The 18,624-nt window shown below is 37.7% G+C and overlaps 1 protein-coding gene across 7 annotated transcripts in view; it reads right to left on the bottom strand.

The window, feature by feature from the left end:
* Nucleotides 1-5,593: 5,593 nt before the first annotated feature.
* atp2b2 (ATPase plasma membrane Ca2+ transporting 2) overlaps nucleotides 5,594-18,624 on the bottom strand; it is a 99,308-nt gene continuing 86,277 nt past the window's right edge. For 3 of the 7 annotated variants that reach the window (XM_058054534.1, XM_058054533.1, XM_058054535.1), the window contains exon 23: nucleotides 5,595-12,818. In XM_058054534.1, the coding sequence (XP_057910517.1) occupies nucleotides 12,507-12,818 (312 nt within the window). In that variant the 3' untranslated portion in view covers nucleotides 5,595-12,506. Of the gene's footprint in view, nucleotides 12,819-16,729; nucleotides 16,780-17,035; nucleotides 17,232-18,624 lie in introns of all 7 variants that reach the window. The other 4 variants (XM_058054538.1, XM_058054536.1, XM_058054537.1 and 1 more) reach the window with 3 other exon arrangements.

Genomic DNA, 18,624 nt, shown 5'->3' with positions numbered 1-18,624 from the left:
TCCAAAAACATGCTAGGTTAATTGGCGACTCCAAATTGTCCATAGGTATGAATGTGAGTGTGAATGGTTGTTTGTCTATATGTGCCCTGTGATTGGCTGGCGACCAGTCCAGGGTGTACCCCGCCTCTCGCCTGAAGACAGCTGGGATAGGCTCCACGACCCTTGTGAGGATAAGCGGTAGAAAATTTATGAATAATGAATAAATTTGGTACATTTCAGGTACATTCAGGAGGTACATTTCATTGTACCTAATGACGTGTCTATGGACCATGTATGTATCTATGATACACAATCTACAGGTGTCTGAATACTTCTATAAATATAGCGACAAAGGCGATACGTTGGCAACAGTGATCCCTCCTGCTACATTTTCTTATTCTCTGGCATATGAGGTGTGTTACCATGCTATCTACTGCACAGATATGGTACTACATTCACAGACTGTCCCACTATAGTGTGTTTATGAGAGAAAGTATAGACGTACTACTAATGTATTTGTGGTGGTCTCTATTTATTTCTGGCGGGCCACCACAACTGAATGAATGTATGGGAAATACCAGACATGTCTGTCTAGTACACTGGGCTAAAGCGAGAGTACTACATGAATATACACCTTGAAGTTATGTTTTTTCCTGCTAATGTGACACTAATGTGACTCTAAAGTACACACATCACTTATTTTAATACTACACCTGTGTGCAGGTAAAAATGCTAGAAATAACTGCTAATGCTAATAACTTGTGACTGTAACCTGTGGATACTTTGTGGTGCTTACAGTTGGATTTCATTTCCATATTTTGTATGGGGAAAAAATTAACAAATCGGTCACATAACAATGCAAACTGACTATAAACTTACTAAACAAACTAGAATTTGATTTTCAAACATTGATGTTAAATCCGCATTAGTCCCCGAATGTGACATGAGTTTAGCATTAAGCTGCATTCATGTTCACACAAAACAAGTTAAGACTTCTCGCTTTGTACCTGGCCTAGTTGGAGACAGTGACCCCGTTTGATTTTGTGAATCGATGTCAACAGTCTTGTTCCCTTGGTCTTTTTGGGCTTTGCTCGCGGCATACCAAGTCACAGGTCTTTGTTCTCCTGTAGGAGTCACAGTGAGCCCCGGCATACCAAGCAGACTCTTTTGTGGAACCTAAGAAAACAAAAAGACAAAATGAAACATGGGATTGTCTTTTTTTTTTTTATCAGCGTATCATGATGAATGGTCAGCCTGTCATAATGTACTACCACACATGCTGTTTGAGAAACAAGAGAGATTCAAAACTGAAGGAGGGGAAAAAAGTTTCCAGGCGCTTGTTCATGCACAAGTCCATCGCCGGGTATCCAGGCGTGATATGCTCGTTGCACAAGGAACTCCCCTAACTCTAAAAAAGCCTGACCTAGTCTCTAAGAATCCCTTCACGGCAGGGTCACTCGTCATTAGAAGCGTAGAGGAAGTGGCTTGCATAAAAAGTACGGCCACCCAAAGCGGCTGGCAAACGCCGTGTGTGCCTTTCAGCCAGTCAAGTCCTTTATTTATGTTGTGAACTGCTGCAACATTATCCAATGGAAATACATGTGGACTTTCTGCACAGTTTGCTCTCACACCTGGGAGGAATATTAGATCCGGAAGGTTCTTCTTGTGATACACTCTGTAATTAGGACAGGACAGTAAACCCCAATTATAAAACAACAACAGTGATATTTAGGGGGGTATTCTCCAAATGATAAGCACTCAGGACCTTACAATTAATAAATTGTCAAAATTGTAAATTCTACTGCAATACAACAGTTTATGAAGCTCCATCCATTTAGTGTCATTCAAATCAAAACTTTATTAGTAAGATTCCATACGTAATTCAAAGGGGACCTATTATGCTTTTTCCACTTTTCTGACCTATAAATATAGTTAGAATGTTGTATTCTTGTGTTAAACAATGCCAAAGTCTCAGATAATGAGGTTTGCACATTTGGAAGTAGCCCTTAAAGAACTTTGGGATCGCTCAAAATGCTCAGTTTCAAAAGGCGTGGTCAAACTGCCCCTTTGTGACATCACAGAGGGGTGGAATTCCATACGTAATTTAAAGGGGACCGATTATACTTTTTCCACTTTTCTGACTCTAGAAGAACTATACAGCTTTGTGTGCTGGTTATTGTGTGTAGCTGCTCTATATGAGTCCACAATTCAACTTGTAGCCTGGTTTTTCCACACACAGAACACTAAAAAGGATAAGCAGCATAGAAAATGGATGGATGAATGGAAAACTGTCACGATGTGGGCGTTACCCCATTGTGACAGCTCTTTTAGTTTCCTTTCTTGCTTTAGTTCCTGGTTCATGCCCTTATTTTGTATTCACTTCCTGTGTTACTCTGTTCTGTTTTACGTTGCTTTGCATTATCTTCCGCACCTGTTTCCCATTTTCAGTGATGCCTATTTAGTTCAGGTGCACGCTCCTTTGGTTGTTGGGTCATTGTCATTTTTCTGTTGGACATGCTAGTGAGTTGTTCGGCTGCATAGCTTCTTCATTAAATACATTTTTATCTGCAATTTGGTTCTCTTCTCTGCATCCTGGGGTCGCTACACTACACGACCATGCCCGAACGTGACAGAAAACATAAAAAATTTGTTTGTTTTGGCTAGCAAATAGCTATTCTAGCTAGCAAAGCAAGAGCTCAGAAAGCTAACATTACTAGCCTAGACAACAGACAATATAGACATAGACACAACATACACAATTGTTATCAGCAGTTACCGTTCACTGTTTTAATCCTATGTCTTGAAATTACCTTTAAAACGTCATTAAGGTTATTAACTTATTACTTACCCAACGTAAGCAGCAGGGTCTTCCTCTTTCTTTCTCTTTCAGCTTTTCTCTTCAGTCAATCTCCTCCATCCAACCCTGTCTTCTGCATCTGTCTCTCTCACACCAACTACCCTCATGTCCTTCACTACATCCATAAACCTCATCTTACCGCCTCCTACCTGGCAACATCCTTCTACCAATATATTCACTATCTCTCCTCTGGACATGTCCCAACCATCTCAATCTGGCCTCTCTGACTTTATCTCCAAGGCCTCTATCATGTAATGTCCCTCTCATGTACTCCTTCCTGATCCTATCCATCCTGGTCACTCCCAATGAGAACCTCAGCATCCTCATCTCTTCTACCTCCAGTTCTGTTTCCTGTCTTTTCCTCAGTGGCACTGTCTCTAGACCAAACAACATGGCTGGTCTCACCACATACAATACCACAGTTCCTCTGTAGGAACCCTGTCATAGGCGTTCTCCACATCTACAAAGACACAATGCAGCTCACTCTGACCTTCTCGCTACTTGTCTATTAACATTCTTAAAGCAAATACTGCATGTGTAGTACTCTTTTTTTGGCATGAAACCATACATACTGCTGCTCACAAATGCTGACTTCTGCCCTTAGTTTAGCTTCAACTACTCTTTCCCATAACTTTATTGTATGGCTCATTAGCTTTATACCTTTGTAGTTGCTTCAGCTCTGCACATCACCCTTGTTGATCACCCTCATGATAAATTATATTTATTGTATAAATTGTATTTATTATGTGTATTTATTTATTTATTGTATTTATTTTATCATGCAATAAGATCATTCAATTAGATCACTGTGCTTCATAAAACAATATTTCACACTTAATTTTGCTGTGCATTGGGTGGAATGGTCCTGTGTTGTCTTTTATATAGTTTGTCATTTGTGTTTTCAATATTATGTCACAGATGACCCCTGGAGGTGAGGGTATGCCACTGCGCCCACTCATTCTCCTTACATGACCCTGAACAAATGAAAAAAACATAAACAGTATCAGTATTTGTTGCATATAGAGTTATTTTATGGTTCTATTTCACTAGCATCTATAATTATTTACCTTTTATTTACACTATAGAGAATGGACAGGATTTGTGACAATAGCAAGTCATCACAGATGGTGTCCTTCAACCCATTGTCTGAACCCTGTAGCATTTTCCCACAGTCCTGCTATCCTCCATAACTAGTTCATATGCACACAATAAAAATAAATATACAGAAACACATTATAGAAAGATGCTTGCTGTGAAAAAGTGGTACCCAAATGAAGTAGAGCCCCCCCACCCAGCCTCCCCAATGTTGGCCAATGTTGTAAAGGACTGTCAGTTACGGCCGCCTCCTTTTGGGCCAGCGGGATTCAACTCGGAGGGCCCAGTGAAGGGCTATTCTTCCTGGAAAGCAGCCCCGGCTGCTCATGGACTTGAATGCACCCGGCCGCCATAATCTTCCGAGCTGTGGGAGCCCACTCAATATTCACGGGCTGTGCCTCCTTTGCCTTAAGCAGGCGTAGGCTCGCATGCTGATGCTATGACGTGCGCTAATGCTAAAGGATAACACGTGCTTAATGGCAGCGTGGCGTGGAGTGGTGGTGATGGGAGTGGGGGGGGGGGGGGGGTGCTGTGGATTTAGGGGATTTTACTCACGCAGAGTAGAGTATGACGCAGTCATACTATGCTCTGACACATTTACTGTCATAATTCATTAGCAGGTTGCTGCAGTGCCCCCAAGTGGCCAACAGTAACAACACCTTCATCATCGCTTTGGGCAAATTGGTGAGTAATTATGATTTGAACCAAGGAGAAAAAACATGTCTTAAAAATGCGTCAAATGCCAAGTTGTCCAAAACACATAATATTAATATCGACCTCCATACCAGTAACCCTGGTTTGAAAAAAATTACATTTTTAATTCTGACCAATAATAATAATAATAATAATAATAATAATAATAATAATAATAATAATAATAATAATAATAATAATAATAATAAGTAGTCCAGGGTGTATCCCACCTCTCACCCAAAGTCAACCCCTGTGACCCGAGTGGCACAGAAAATGGAAATGTTAATAATGTTAATATAATTAATAATATTAATATAATTAATAATATTAATATTAATAATATTAATAATAAATCATACAAATGATAATAATAATAACAATCAGAAAACATATTTACATAGCACTTTTACAAGTAATTATTAATTGTACTATTTATTTACCATAAACAATGAAACGTTTTCTGCCTGTAATTAATAAGTCGAAATGTGGACACGGGTTAGCTATATGTTTTTTAGAAATATAGAAACATACACATACATAAATACTATCTATGTAATATACGGATTGAAAAAATGATTGAAAAATCAAATTTCAATAAAGGTGAATGATAATAAATTAAAATGACAATATGCTGTATGGCATCTCAGTGTAGTATCATATTGATGGGAAGAGTTTCATACATTTTCAGAATTTAATCAACTAAAGCCAAAATCATGTATTTGTCATTTCACACTATGACATTAAACATGTACTGTACTATAAATGTGTCTCTCCTAGTGCAATACCGCCCTCTCGTGGATACATCACGTACTGTATATTGTCAATCACACGAAGCATGCTCTCTATAAGGGACTAATAGGGTGAAAGGAGCTATCTTAGCATTTTTCAACCATACCCAGAGGTTGTGTGTACTGCAAACTGCCATAAAAGGGAACTTTACAGTCAAAATAGTTATTTCTGATGATGTTTGTTGTTAGCTAGCTCATACTAACTCACTTTCTTGCGTTACAATGCACAGAAAAGGTAAAGAAATATGTGTTCATGTTTCACATCAGGATTGTGAATGATGGGCAAAAGTCCCTCCAAAAAGTGCAGTTCCTTTTTAAGATGCACTGTGATTTGTTTTTGTTAATAATGGAATAAACATTCCAATGAAAAACTCGATATAAGTCCTTTCAGTTGTGGTTCAGTCATGGTCTACAAATGCAAATCACTGCTAGGGTTCTTAATGACCACCAGGTTGAAAAGGTTGGCATGAACTACTGTGGCTGTAGGCAACCTCCCGTTTATGTTTTTATTTTTTTCTGTAGCTGACTCCATAAGAAGTGTATACGCTTGCATACGCTTTAGAATGCTGATTGCGCTAAACAGTTAAATGCTATTTCGCCCCCTGTTGCCCTGGCTTGCACTTCACAAGCTGGGAATGTATTTTTAGGAGATTTATTTTGACCTTTGAATGACAATAAATAAATAATGAAATCATTAATAATAATAAGCAAAGTTGTCTCATTTAGGTTTGTTTTAATCCCTCTTCAAAAGAAAACCAGCCTGTCAATCTGCAAGGGGAAGCAAACACACCCCCAAATTATTAAAAAAAATTATAAAATCACGTATATGGAGTGGGGTCAAAAGCTGATTGGAGCAAATTAACTATTATTTGACATGCATGTTTGTAAGTATTCGTAGTTGGCCTTATAGTTAGCATTCTTCACATGAATAATCTGCCTATGGAGTCCCAAATGTCATTTTGAGGGTCATATCTAAAAAGAGCAACACGCTAGATGTAGACAGAACGAGACGGGGACATGTGACACGGGGCCAGGACACACCATGCTGGGTCATGCTGCTCTGGGACATTTTATTGGAAAGATTTTTCATATATTTTTTTTATTGTGTTTTTCTCTTTTTTTCTACTTGCACTTGCGCTCTTTGTCAGGAATGTGTTGAGCGGGACAATCAAGCAGCAAGAGTCACAGGTGATTATCATCATCATCATCATGAGCATCCTCCCTCTTGTATCAGAATTATTTCCTCAAGCTAGAAAAGTCGTTTACATCACATCATGTAAGTGATTTGGATGTTTTTTTTTTGTTTTTTTTTTTGAGAGCACAAACATTCCAGCAACACACTCTATATAGGGCTTCATCAGGAGGGGTGACAATCAGAAAATAAAAAGCATGACTTTTTGCATAGTATTAAATGAACAAAGACATTGAGTTCTTTATTTACAATTATTATTATTTTAGAGATTAAAAAAAAATCATTAAAAACAAGATAAATAAATCACTTACCCAATAAACGGCTAAGTGTGCCAAAAGGTTGTTAGCTTGTAGGCATGTCTCTTTTTCTTGCTTCCACAAACGGCATGCTGCTAAATACAGTACATCCAGGCAGGTGAGAAAATATACAACAATTCATGTCATCATCATCATCATCATCATCAGTGGCGTGGGGGCTTACCATTAAAATATGCTGGGGATGCAATCACATGATTGTGTCACCAGGTCAGGAGACTCTTTGCTTGTATTTACATAATGTGACAGTGGAACCTTAAAAAGTGGTACAATTTTGAGGGACAAAAAACAAGTTGTGGTGGTCAAACTCCGGCGCACGGGCCATTTTTTGAATTTTTTTTTGCCGCAGATTGTAGAAATATATAAATATTATTGGACACTAGGTGGCAGTACTGCACTCATTATTGAACTGTTTAATATTAACGCATGGCACGTTCTAAGAATATATAAGATTGCTAAAATGAACTAAGTGAAAATATTAAGCGAAAAAGTCACAATTTTAGGAGAAAACATAATTTTTGTAGTATCCACATATGGACTTATTAATTACAGGCAGAAAACTCAATACAGTAATCGTATTTAAGGAAAGAAATGTATTTTTAAAATGTTATAATATTCTGAGGAAGAGACAAAAAATAAAGTTGTAATGTTTGGAAATTAGGTTGGGGAAAAACAATATATTATGGGAATAAAGAATATATATATTTTTTATATTATCACATAATATTATGTGAAGACAATTTACCAGAAGAAAGTTGAAATAATTGGGGGAAATCAGCACAAATAAAAAAAAAAAAACATCAAACAATAATTTCACAAGAATGATGTCAAAATATTAAAAAAAAGTTGTATTCTAATGAGAAAAAAATTTCACAATTTTACGAGAATCAGAAAAAATAATTTAGTAGCATAATATTAAGTAATAATATTAAAGCAAACACAAAAAATGCAAGTAATGTAATTTTTGGAAAATTGGGATGGGGAAAAAGTTCATATTGTGGGAATAAAGTCCTAATATTATTACAACAGCCCATGCATCCTTTCATGTATCAGTATTTGGCCCTCATTGAAAAAAACATTGGACACCTTGTTCATTAGCAGCATGAGATATAAAGCATCATATGAATATGAACTAGTTGTGTGATTACATTACATTACAGTCGTCCCTGGCCACTTTTATGGCTTCTTGTTTTTCCAAAAATAGATTCATAAATCATTGCGGTTGCATGGTTGAATACGGCCAATTAGTAAAAAAAAAAAAAGTATGCATATTTAAGCTGACTTTTTTTGCATAAATGAATCATTTTCAACCATAAAAATGGCTAAATTAACTACAATACAAATATAAAGGCATTCAGAAGATGCATTCAAAGACGTAGTGATGGTCACCATGTGACAGTAATGAGACAATCGTCATCACAGGAAGTACTGTGCCGAACAAGAATTAAATAAGAACAAAGCTTACTACATTTGAGTCTATATTGTGAGACACACAAGCACCAGTCCTGATTGCCGGAACAACAGGCTTTTACTGCAGATTTGAATAATCTCACAATAGACACAATAATCCATTACAAAGGCTACTGTTGTGGCCGACACCAAGATAAAACTCAACTCAGATCCCCCATTTCCTGTCCGCTTGCCACTCATCTTCCTTAGCACCAGAACCCATTTACAGCAACACACACGAGCACATGTCTTATTTATGTCTTAAATGGCTTACATTTTATTCTTATGTCTACTATATTGGGTTATAAGCGCATCAAGGTGACTATAGGGGTGTTATTACATGTCTAGAGGGCTCTAATAATATTCAAAAGCATATTTAGAAGATGGCAAACAGGTTTTCTGTACTCTAACTGCAAAAATATTCCCTATATAAATACAGATTCCGACGAAAATTAAAAGTTGAATCATATCAAAGTATCCAATGACGTTTGGAAACCTACCCGGCAACATGGGGACCTATTATGTTCATTTTCTTTCCCTTTGTATTGAGTTGAACTGGAACCTCAGTTCCACTCCTGTAGAGCAGCTACACACAATAACCAGCACAGAAAGCATTCTAGATCTTCCAGAATCTGCACCTATATTTTTAGTGACCATGACAACGGGAGAAGAGACTGACTTCTCCATATGTAGTTTTTACTAACTCCACAAGTATTATGGTGAGCATCTAGCAGCTTGAGCTACCTCTGCATGCGCTTTAATGTATCTGTCACACTACTCAGCTGTCGTGTGTGTTACACTTGCCATACTAGTATTACAACATTGGTTCTTGTTTTGCTTTGCACTTTTTCATACACTCCATATCATTATTAAAGTTTAAAAATATATATATTGTTATACATACAGTAATTACGACTTTATCATGGTTAATTGGTCCCAGACCTGACCATAATGAGTGAATTTCAAAATTGAATATTTTCATCTTTAGTGCATAGAAAACCTGTTGAAATACAGGTTTGAGTATTATTAGTGCCCTCTAGACATGACACAACATCCATACAGTCACTTTTACACTCATAATCCCCATATATATAGATAGATATAAAAACAGAAAGTAGCTGTACTCTGTGTTAGCTATTTTTGTGCCTATTGTTGAGATAATTCAAACCTGCAATAAAAGCCTGTTGTTCTGGCAATCAAATCTAGTTTGTGCCATATTTATGCTTGAAGATGTTCCATTTTAGGTTGCAGAGATGATTTACTAATCAATATACCATAAGTTTCGGGAGTGATAAGAGTGAAAGAACAGAATTTGAAGCGTGAAGTGGCTAGGAATTACAGTAATAAAAATACAGGCCATGTTTAGATAAATAAGTCCCTTGGTTATAATTACAGCATTTACGGTAGTTTTGCTTTTTTTTTACTTTTATTGAACTTCTTAAGAATGTGACTTAGAACAATACAGCTATAGCTGACAACGTGGAAGTCAACCAGCATCCACTTTTAGGTTCCACTGCACTAAATGTGGAGAATGTTGGATGCTGACGATGAATCAATGAGCTTTACACACAAATAATTGAATAAATGAACAGAATATTAAAAGCATCAACTCAAATATGAATTATTAACTGAATTTTGCTTATAGTATTCCTTCTGCAGGCCTGAGGAGACCGGGAATGATTGTGCACCCTCGCCAAACTGGACCACATAAAAACGAGCATATCCAAGTGAAAGAGATGCTGTAGATGATTAAAATAATAGTGCTGTGTGTTTATTTAGTAAAAAAAAAAAAGAGGGGGGGGGGGGGGGGTCAATTGTCCAGATTGCATAATGAGCCAAGGAGATGCCAGCGAGTTAGTGGTCCAAACAACAAGGCTAGTTCAAGTGGCCTTTTCCATCTGAGTGCCACGCTTTCCTGCTTGCTGAATACAGCACAATAAATATGACAACTAGCAAGTACAGCCCAGATGTTAGAGTACTGGATTTATGTCGGTGTGACGGCAGGAAGACAACCTCTGTTAAAACACACAAAAGCACATCGAGATTTTACACCACGTAAGTTGGCATTCATAACCAAATAGTGCAGAAAAGAGTCTTTTTTTAGAGCTATATTTATAGAATTATATGTATATATACTGTATATATAGAAAAAAGAGGCAAAGCAACATTCCATTTATGTGTGGGGCTTGTTTTCCTTTTTTTATGTTTCAAATGGCCTCAAACATTTTGTGTGTGTGTATGTGTGTGTGTGTATCCCTCCCTTTCAATTTTATTTTATGTGAGATGAATATATAATTTATAATTATTTATAAATATATTTGCTAATTTGACCCCAGGAAGTTCATTTGAAACAAAACATTTATATTAAATAAAATGATAGAAAATAAATATATTTAATAAAGATGTGGAAAAAAGAGAGAAAAATAAATATTACAAAATAACCAAATTATGTGTGTGTGCTCTCTCTTCCCGAGGAAAATGACTGTGATTAATCTAAAAATAAAATATTATATTAATATTATATTAATGTATATAAAATAATATTAATAATTTTTTAAATCTAAAAATCTGTTGTGTAAGGTGTATATATGTATTGATTTAGGAGTATGTCCCAAGGAGTGAAAAAAAATTGACAAAATAGCAAAATACCCAAGGGAGAGAAGGTGAGAAAATAGGGAAGGATACTTTTTTTTTTTTTTTTTTTTTTAGGAAAACACACGTCTTGTGTGTGTGTGTTTTTTTCTTTGTCGGAGGAAAAAAAATCTGACTTTTTTTTATTTCTGCATTTTGAAGATATGACATCAATTTATTCATATCAATTCTAGACGTTCATTTTAAACATGTCAAAGGAAAGAAAGACTAAATATTGAATGCCACAATGCCACAATTCCTATTTTTTAGACCAAAAAAAACAAACTGTGTGCGTGACCATAATTAGTGCACTGAATTAATCAATAATAAATCCCAGATTTTAAAAAGATAGTAATTTGTATCTGATGAAAATATGTAATATATTTTGCCAGCGGGAGTATAGAAGACATAATGTGAAAACTAAAACAAATGAAAGAATTAGTCCCCATCTGCCCCATTTTTTAAATAAAAAAAAAAACCCAAAACAAAGGCGAGCCCCCTCAACTCCATCCTAACAATCATCATAAACAATAATACTAAGATTCCACATTGACTAGTTTGGTTTCTTTTTGTTTGTTAATCCTCAAAAAAATATCTACAATATGTCACAAGATAGCAGGCAAATTCCAGCACTTTTTTTTTGTTGTTAAATCTATTTTCTGTTTTTTTTGTGTATGTGTTGTTATCGTGTATCCTCCTCAGTAACAAGATGTCGCATGAGCGTCGTCTTCCCTTCTTCTCTGAACCAGGAAATATATTTCTAAGTTTGCTGTAAACAAATTACATTCTCTTGAAGACATAAATAAGTCCAAAAAGTTATTTTCCGAGCCATTCGAAGCAGGAACAAGGCAACATGCCGACAAACAAAGATAAACTCTCTCTAAATATATTTATAGAATATCCATATTTATAGAATACTAGTATATCCTCTAAATGCTGCTGTGTCGCCGCCGTTGTTTTATTGTTTTTGCGTTCCTCTTTTTTGTGTGTTTTGGAATGAGGGGGGATGGAGGGGGGTGCAAAGCTGCTGTGCAAGTTGAGCCCTGGCACCTCATCACATGACTCAAATGTTTTTGGATCATGCCACACAGAATAATAAGAAGAAGAAGAAGAAGAAGAAGAAGAGCTTTAAGTCTTGAGTCCGCTGCTCGCCACAAGAAAATAATCCAAATGGAAAAAACCCTTTTTAAATAAAATGTGGGTAAATGTACATTCATGCAGGAGGGACAATAATAATATAACAATAATAATCTGAATATAATAACAAGGTTTCTTTTACTTCTATCAGTGTGGATGAGGAGAGAGGAGAACGTGTCCTTCCTCTTCCTCCTTGCCGTCATCAGTTTGTGCGGTGCATGCTAGCACGCACACGCCGCCGCCTCCTCCTCCTCCAAAGCAACCACAAGTCGGCTGTGGCTTTTTCTCTATTCTTGATTGTATGTCACTTCCAAATGGAGGAGCGGCGGGTAGGAGCGTTGAGGTTCCAGTTCAAAGGTCAAATGAGGAGGTTAGAGGCTGGTCTCCAAGCTGTGCAAAGGGCTGGCGGGGCTGGAGGACGCCGCCGATTTACTGGTGTCGATGGTCAGGTTGATGCCACTGTCGATGGCGTTGTTGTTCTTGTTGGGCGACGACGGCTGGCTGGAGTATTTCCTCCTCCGGCGAGCCGAGTCGTCGTCCGTGTCATCGATGAGCGGGATGCTGGGCGTGGAGTCCTCTATCCTAAACTCGGGCTGGGTCATGAAGTTGTGGATGGATGTTCTGGAGTCGGGCTTCTCCAGGCCTTCATAGAGGGAGCTGCGGAATGCATTCACGACGCGGATCTGCCGCACAGGAAAGAGGAGACAGAAGAAGAGGACACGTGGTGAGAACGGCGGCGATACCATCCAGGAGGGACGTGGAAGGAGGGAGACTCTAGACCCTTTTACACTGTCTAGAAAAGCCGACATTTTTCCACATTTTTCTGTGTTGCTGTCCCGTATAAACGGCGCCGACACAGAATGAAGGGAATGAAGTCGACCCAGCAATATTCCACGACTGGAGGTTGTATCAGGAAAATAATTCCGCAATCATTATCTGGTTGACAGATGCCGGGTATCTTTGTGAGTAGCTGTCCAAAAAGTTTATTCATTTATTATCAACTCCTATACCAACAAAATTACAAATGTTCGGCAGCTGTCTAGAAGTCCTCGGGAACGTTTAGAAGTGTGACCAATCACACCAGAGTGGCCGTGCCTGGAGACGGGCCGTGGGTGGAATAAATTAAAACAGACACAACTGGAATAGGTACAGAATCTGGAAGATCTCGAAAGCTTTCTGTGTGGGTTATTATGTGTAGCTGCTCTATAGGAGTCCACAACTCAATACAATTATTATCTGATTGAGATTTTCAGGTAATATCAGACCAGATGCAGGACGCAATGACGGGACTCAAGATGCGACTCTGCTGTATAAAAGCCTTGCATGTACAAATATACTGTATGTAAATACACTGTGTGAAAGTGCACTCAGATGAAGCAACATCTCGTTTCGCTGGATTCTGTGCACAAAACAGCAACAAATATATGCTGGCTCTATCGCACTGTTCTGTATGAAAGGCATCGGCATCGCATGGAAGGGGCAAAGTCAACCCGGCAGAGGCAGGATGCGTCTGCGTAAGAGAATTCCGCAATTATCTGATTTAGGGATACTATGTCACTGTGTGAAAGTGCACAACTTGGTATTTCGCCTTTTTTCTGTGTCGCTGTTCTGTAAACCGCACCAATGTGGACTGAGGGGACCCTGCCAACCAGGCAATTGTACACCTTTGCAAGTACTACTATTAAATGGTCTGATTGTGAGATGCTGTATCGCTGTGTGAAAGCGCACAGTTCTAGCAATAACTGTTTTCTTTTGTGGGTGTCTCTGAGTTCTGTGTAAAAGGCGCAGGCTCTGTTATGGCTTTAATTCATTCGGTGAACCGCTTTACGAATCCATGCAAAAGCTGGAATTTGTGTGCTATTCTGTATAAACGGCACGGCAGTTTTCCAACTTTTGAGGTAGTAAATCCTGTCAAATCTTGCTTATACGGCCATGTAGCAAGATCTTCTGCAGCCCATTTTTACACATCCTATGTATTAATGATCCGGGTGGATGTTCTGTATGAACAAGCATGTGTAAAAGAGGCTTGTATTGGGGATCAGCATTAGAGGAGACCACAGCAAGTGTTCTTTTACAACGTGACTACAGCTGAGTCAAGTTGGGAGCGTGCAAGGAAAACTGTGAGGAACACAATCATGAAACGTAAAAAAAGAAAAGCAACACAAATGCTCGTTGTAAGTATACGCTTTAGTCCAATGTGCCGTATACCTAGAAACAAGCCACGTTAATAACGCTCACAGCAAAAACAAAAGAATAATAATAAGGAGAATATCACATGCAAGTTGGAGGAAATCTGGTGGACAAGGTCAGTAAGGAGGAAGGAGGTTAGATCTGAGCCATCCAATCAGGCGCTCTAAAAACACTTGAAAAAGGTACCAGAGCAGACTCTGGGTCAGTATCCACACAGACTCTGGATGGGACGCACACACGGAGCACAGGGTGGTCCCAAACAGGGCGATGGGAAGGGTTGGGTGGGGGGGCAAAGCAGGCAGTGGAGAGTAGAACTCACAACAGAACAAAAAACAACATTGTGAGACAATGAGCAAACACGGGATTGTCTATTACTGGATGACGACAACACAACCTACATGCAACAAGGCGACAAGAACATTGACACAAAACACATGGAGGTGAATAATGACCGGAGTGTTACAGTTTTGTCTCGTCTGACGGCCTTAACTCCATGCATGGGCAAGTAAACACTCAAGTACAAGCACAAAACGAGTACTCGGCTTTCAGTTTGTTAAATCTATTTAGAATCATTACAGCAATTTATAATATATGGCAATTATACGTTTCTACTTTTGAAAAATTCAGTTACATATACAAACAAAAACAGTTACATATACTTAATGTATTACAGTACAGTTGACCCTATTGTAGTTTTTCAAAAATAAATGATTGCTGTTTCACAGTTGACTATGGTCTATTATTGGTCAAAAATATTGGAAAAAAAAAATGAAAATAAAGTTCTGCTCCCACTCTGTGTGGAAGTGGTACATTTTTGTCTTCTTGCTTTGTCATTCTTCCCCACTCAGTTTCAAACCTATTCTTCAATTTAGAATGAATAAGTTGGACACTATCTATGTAGCTGGTAAATTACTATTGTTAAAGTCTTGTGTCATTTCAGAGACCTTGTAACCTGCGCACACAATGTGGTGTCAATAAAGCTAGCAGTATTGTCGGAGTGTCTATGTCTATGTATAGCAGATTAATGTTAGACTGGCTGTCCTGTACATCAATGAAGTGACAAACGTCATAGTGAGGATGAATGACCTTTTTTTGCATTACCGTATGTTCACAACACAAAACCTTTGTGTTATTATTTGTGTTATTATTAGTCTGATTGTTTATCATATATATATATTTTTTTTTATAAATTTTTTTAATGTGACTATGGGGTGTTACTTCAAGTTACAGGGCTCTAAAAATAAAAACAGCATATAAATAAACAGCATTTCTATGCTCTAACTATGAAACAATTCCATTCATTAATATTGAACCCGAGTTGGCGAAAATTCATCTATCGCGGTCGAGGCTGGAACCAATGCAATGAGTGACAAATGAGGGACAACTCTATACTGATTTACTGAAGTCAATTATGAACTAAATTATCCCTTTATCTGCAACAGTCATATTTTGCAGTTTAAAAATGCATTATATGGACAAAAAATAGACACTCTTTAATCTTTCTATGTTTTATTACGTGTACATATGTTTAAAGTAATAAAATGTAATATATATATATATATACTATATATATATATATATATATATATATATAAATATATATATATATATATATATATATATTATATTATATTTATTATATATTATATTTTGAAATAAAAATAATTTTAAAGTAGTAAATTATGATAGCAATAAATGTTATTTCTTAAATGCATTTATTTTTCAAAACATTTTTGGTAGGGAAATACCAGCGTCTAAATTTATTTTTATTTTTTGTATGTTTCATTTAACAAATTATATATTTTGGGGTCTTTTAAAAATGTCACTGATAAAATAATACTAATAAATAGAATTTAAAAATAGATTAAAACTATTTTAAAAATATTTCTATTTCTTACTAATACATTGTATATACATACACTACATTGTACTAATAAAAGGAGTATATTTGTGTATTATATTATATTATGTGTCATATAGTATAATATAGTATATTGTAGTATAATAAAACCCTTTACAAATGTATTATTTACATTGTAAAAGTCAACATGTTCATCTTGATTTAAAACAAGAAAAATACCTCACAGTTTTGTTCATTTGAGGTTAGCATTGAAAGCTCATATATTTGTGCTAGTGTTAAGTCAATTACGTAAACATAATGTAACGCCATTGTGCCATGATAGAAGCTAAGCACTGCAACTTATACTTGAATGTTTACCCTCTGTGAGTCGACTGCAGTGAGTTTGAGTTATCGTCCGTAGAGACACAAACACGGAGGGATGGGATGCTGGTGTCAGGGTTGAGTGTTGGGACTCAAGAGAGGGGGCATGAGTGGGCTTTGTGGGCGAGTTTCTTAAGGGGGGGGGGGGGGGGGGGGGTGAGCAGAGGGAGACAAACTCACAACCTGAAATGTCACGCCGTGGGTATCACCCTTAGTCCCGCTGTCCTAGCACTCTGAGGAAACAAACAACACATGGACCAATGAGAGGACAGTACACCCGAATATGGGAGGAGATTTGAAAAGAAAACATAGAAAACATAAAAACAAAAAGCAGGAAATTAAAATAGATAACAGATTCAGGGACACCAACCTCCCAAAGTGATGTTTTAAAATGTAAATACAGTATGTGATTTTTTTGGATGTGGGGGGGCTAGCATCCCTGAGTGACAGCAGCAGAGAAGCAGACAGACAGACAGAGTTCTGACTCACGGCCAGTAGAGGGAGCAGCAGCAGCAGCAGCAGCAGCAGCGCTTGTAGGAGAGGAAAGGGCATTGGACAAGGACACGTGACTAGGACTAGAAACATTGGTTACATCCTGGTTCTGGCTGGTGGTGGACGACTGGCGTCTCAGAGCTCCTGCCCCCTGAAAGGAGGTGCCACTCTTGAAGGTGTTCACTACTTCGATCTGCGGGAAAGGAGGGACAGCGAGACAGGAGAGAGGACAAATGGCGGCTCAGAGTGACACACTGCAATGATGGCAGCAATCCGGGGGGGGCGGGGGGGGCAACAATGTTCCCATGGTGTCATGGCTGAAGGTCAGGGTGTAGCATCGTCTCATCAAGATGGTTTTTATAATTACTGTCATTGAATCTAATCTGAATAAGACAGTCTCTGACGCTCATTTAATGCAAATACTGAGTCAAATTCTCCATTATTGGTCCAGTGACAACAACTAATAGCATATTTGACATTTACAGGAAGGTTAAAATCAAAAGAATCCATGTCAGACATGAAATAGATCCAAATAAATCCCACTTACATTTTTTTCTGTTTTGTAAGGCAGCAATAGAGCGTCACTAATACAATAAAAGTCAAATGTCTTAAAATGTCCTTTTAGCAAGATTCCATCCACTTTACTGCTTTTATTTAAAAAAAATCATCTGTTGTCATGTATGCTTCGCTTTGTTGTGGCTTTTATTTCCGTTTAGGAACCAGGAACCATCACAATAGTCCAGTTATGATTCCATAACTGTAAACAATGTGTTAAAAATGTGATTTGGTTGACTGGAGCCGACACGTTCTCAAAGTTTGTGAGTCTTTGTCCTGTAAAGAGTGATTCTAGACACCCTGCACTTTGGATGCTGCACTGGATTCAGTCTGCCTATGATGTCATCACCACCTTTTATACTGGATTTATCCTTCCATAGGTTGGATAGTGTTAGATCTCATCAAGTCACATTGATGGTTGAGTTCAACTTCAAGTCCTTCAAACTCTTGGATGGGAGCTTGAGGACAAGATAAAAGCTACGTATGTAGGATATGAATTCACTTTAATATCACTAAAACGTGATGGTGTGAAATATGTTAACTTTGCCCCGGATCTACAATTTGCAGTGTGCCGTGTGTAGTGAGGCCTACATGAAATGACACTTGACTTTTTGATCATCAAGAAAAATGTAAATGACTATTTGATTATCTTTTCAAACAAATGTCACAGCCTAAGTTATTATATAGTTTGCAGTACAGTTGTCCTTGCCAAGGTCTGTGGGTCAATCACAGCTTCTGGCTTCACTCAATGTTAAAGCAATGGGAAGCAAAGGCACAAAAATATTCCCCAGTATGGAATTTGCTTTAAATTCTTTAATACTTGGGGTAGAGAAGTGGGTCGGGTATCAAATTAAAGTAGAAGTCAAGTACATCCGGTTTCCTCCCACATTCCAAAAACATGCTAGGTTAATTGGTGACTCCAAATTGTCCATAGGTATGAATGTGAGTGTGAATGGTTGTTTGTCTATATGTGCCCTGTAATTGGCTGGCGACCAGTCCAGGGTGTACCCTTGTACTCTTGGCCGAAGACA

Source organism: Doryrhamphus excisus, chromosome 18 (assembly GCF_030265055.1).
Source record: "Doryrhamphus excisus isolate RoL2022-K1 chromosome 18, RoL_Dexc_1.0, whole genome shotgun sequence".
Classification (NCBI taxonomy): domain Eukaryota; kingdom Metazoa; phylum Chordata; class Actinopteri; order Syngnathiformes; family Syngnathidae; genus Doryrhamphus; species Doryrhamphus excisus.
This window is presented reverse-complemented; position numbering and strand designations above follow the sequence as displayed.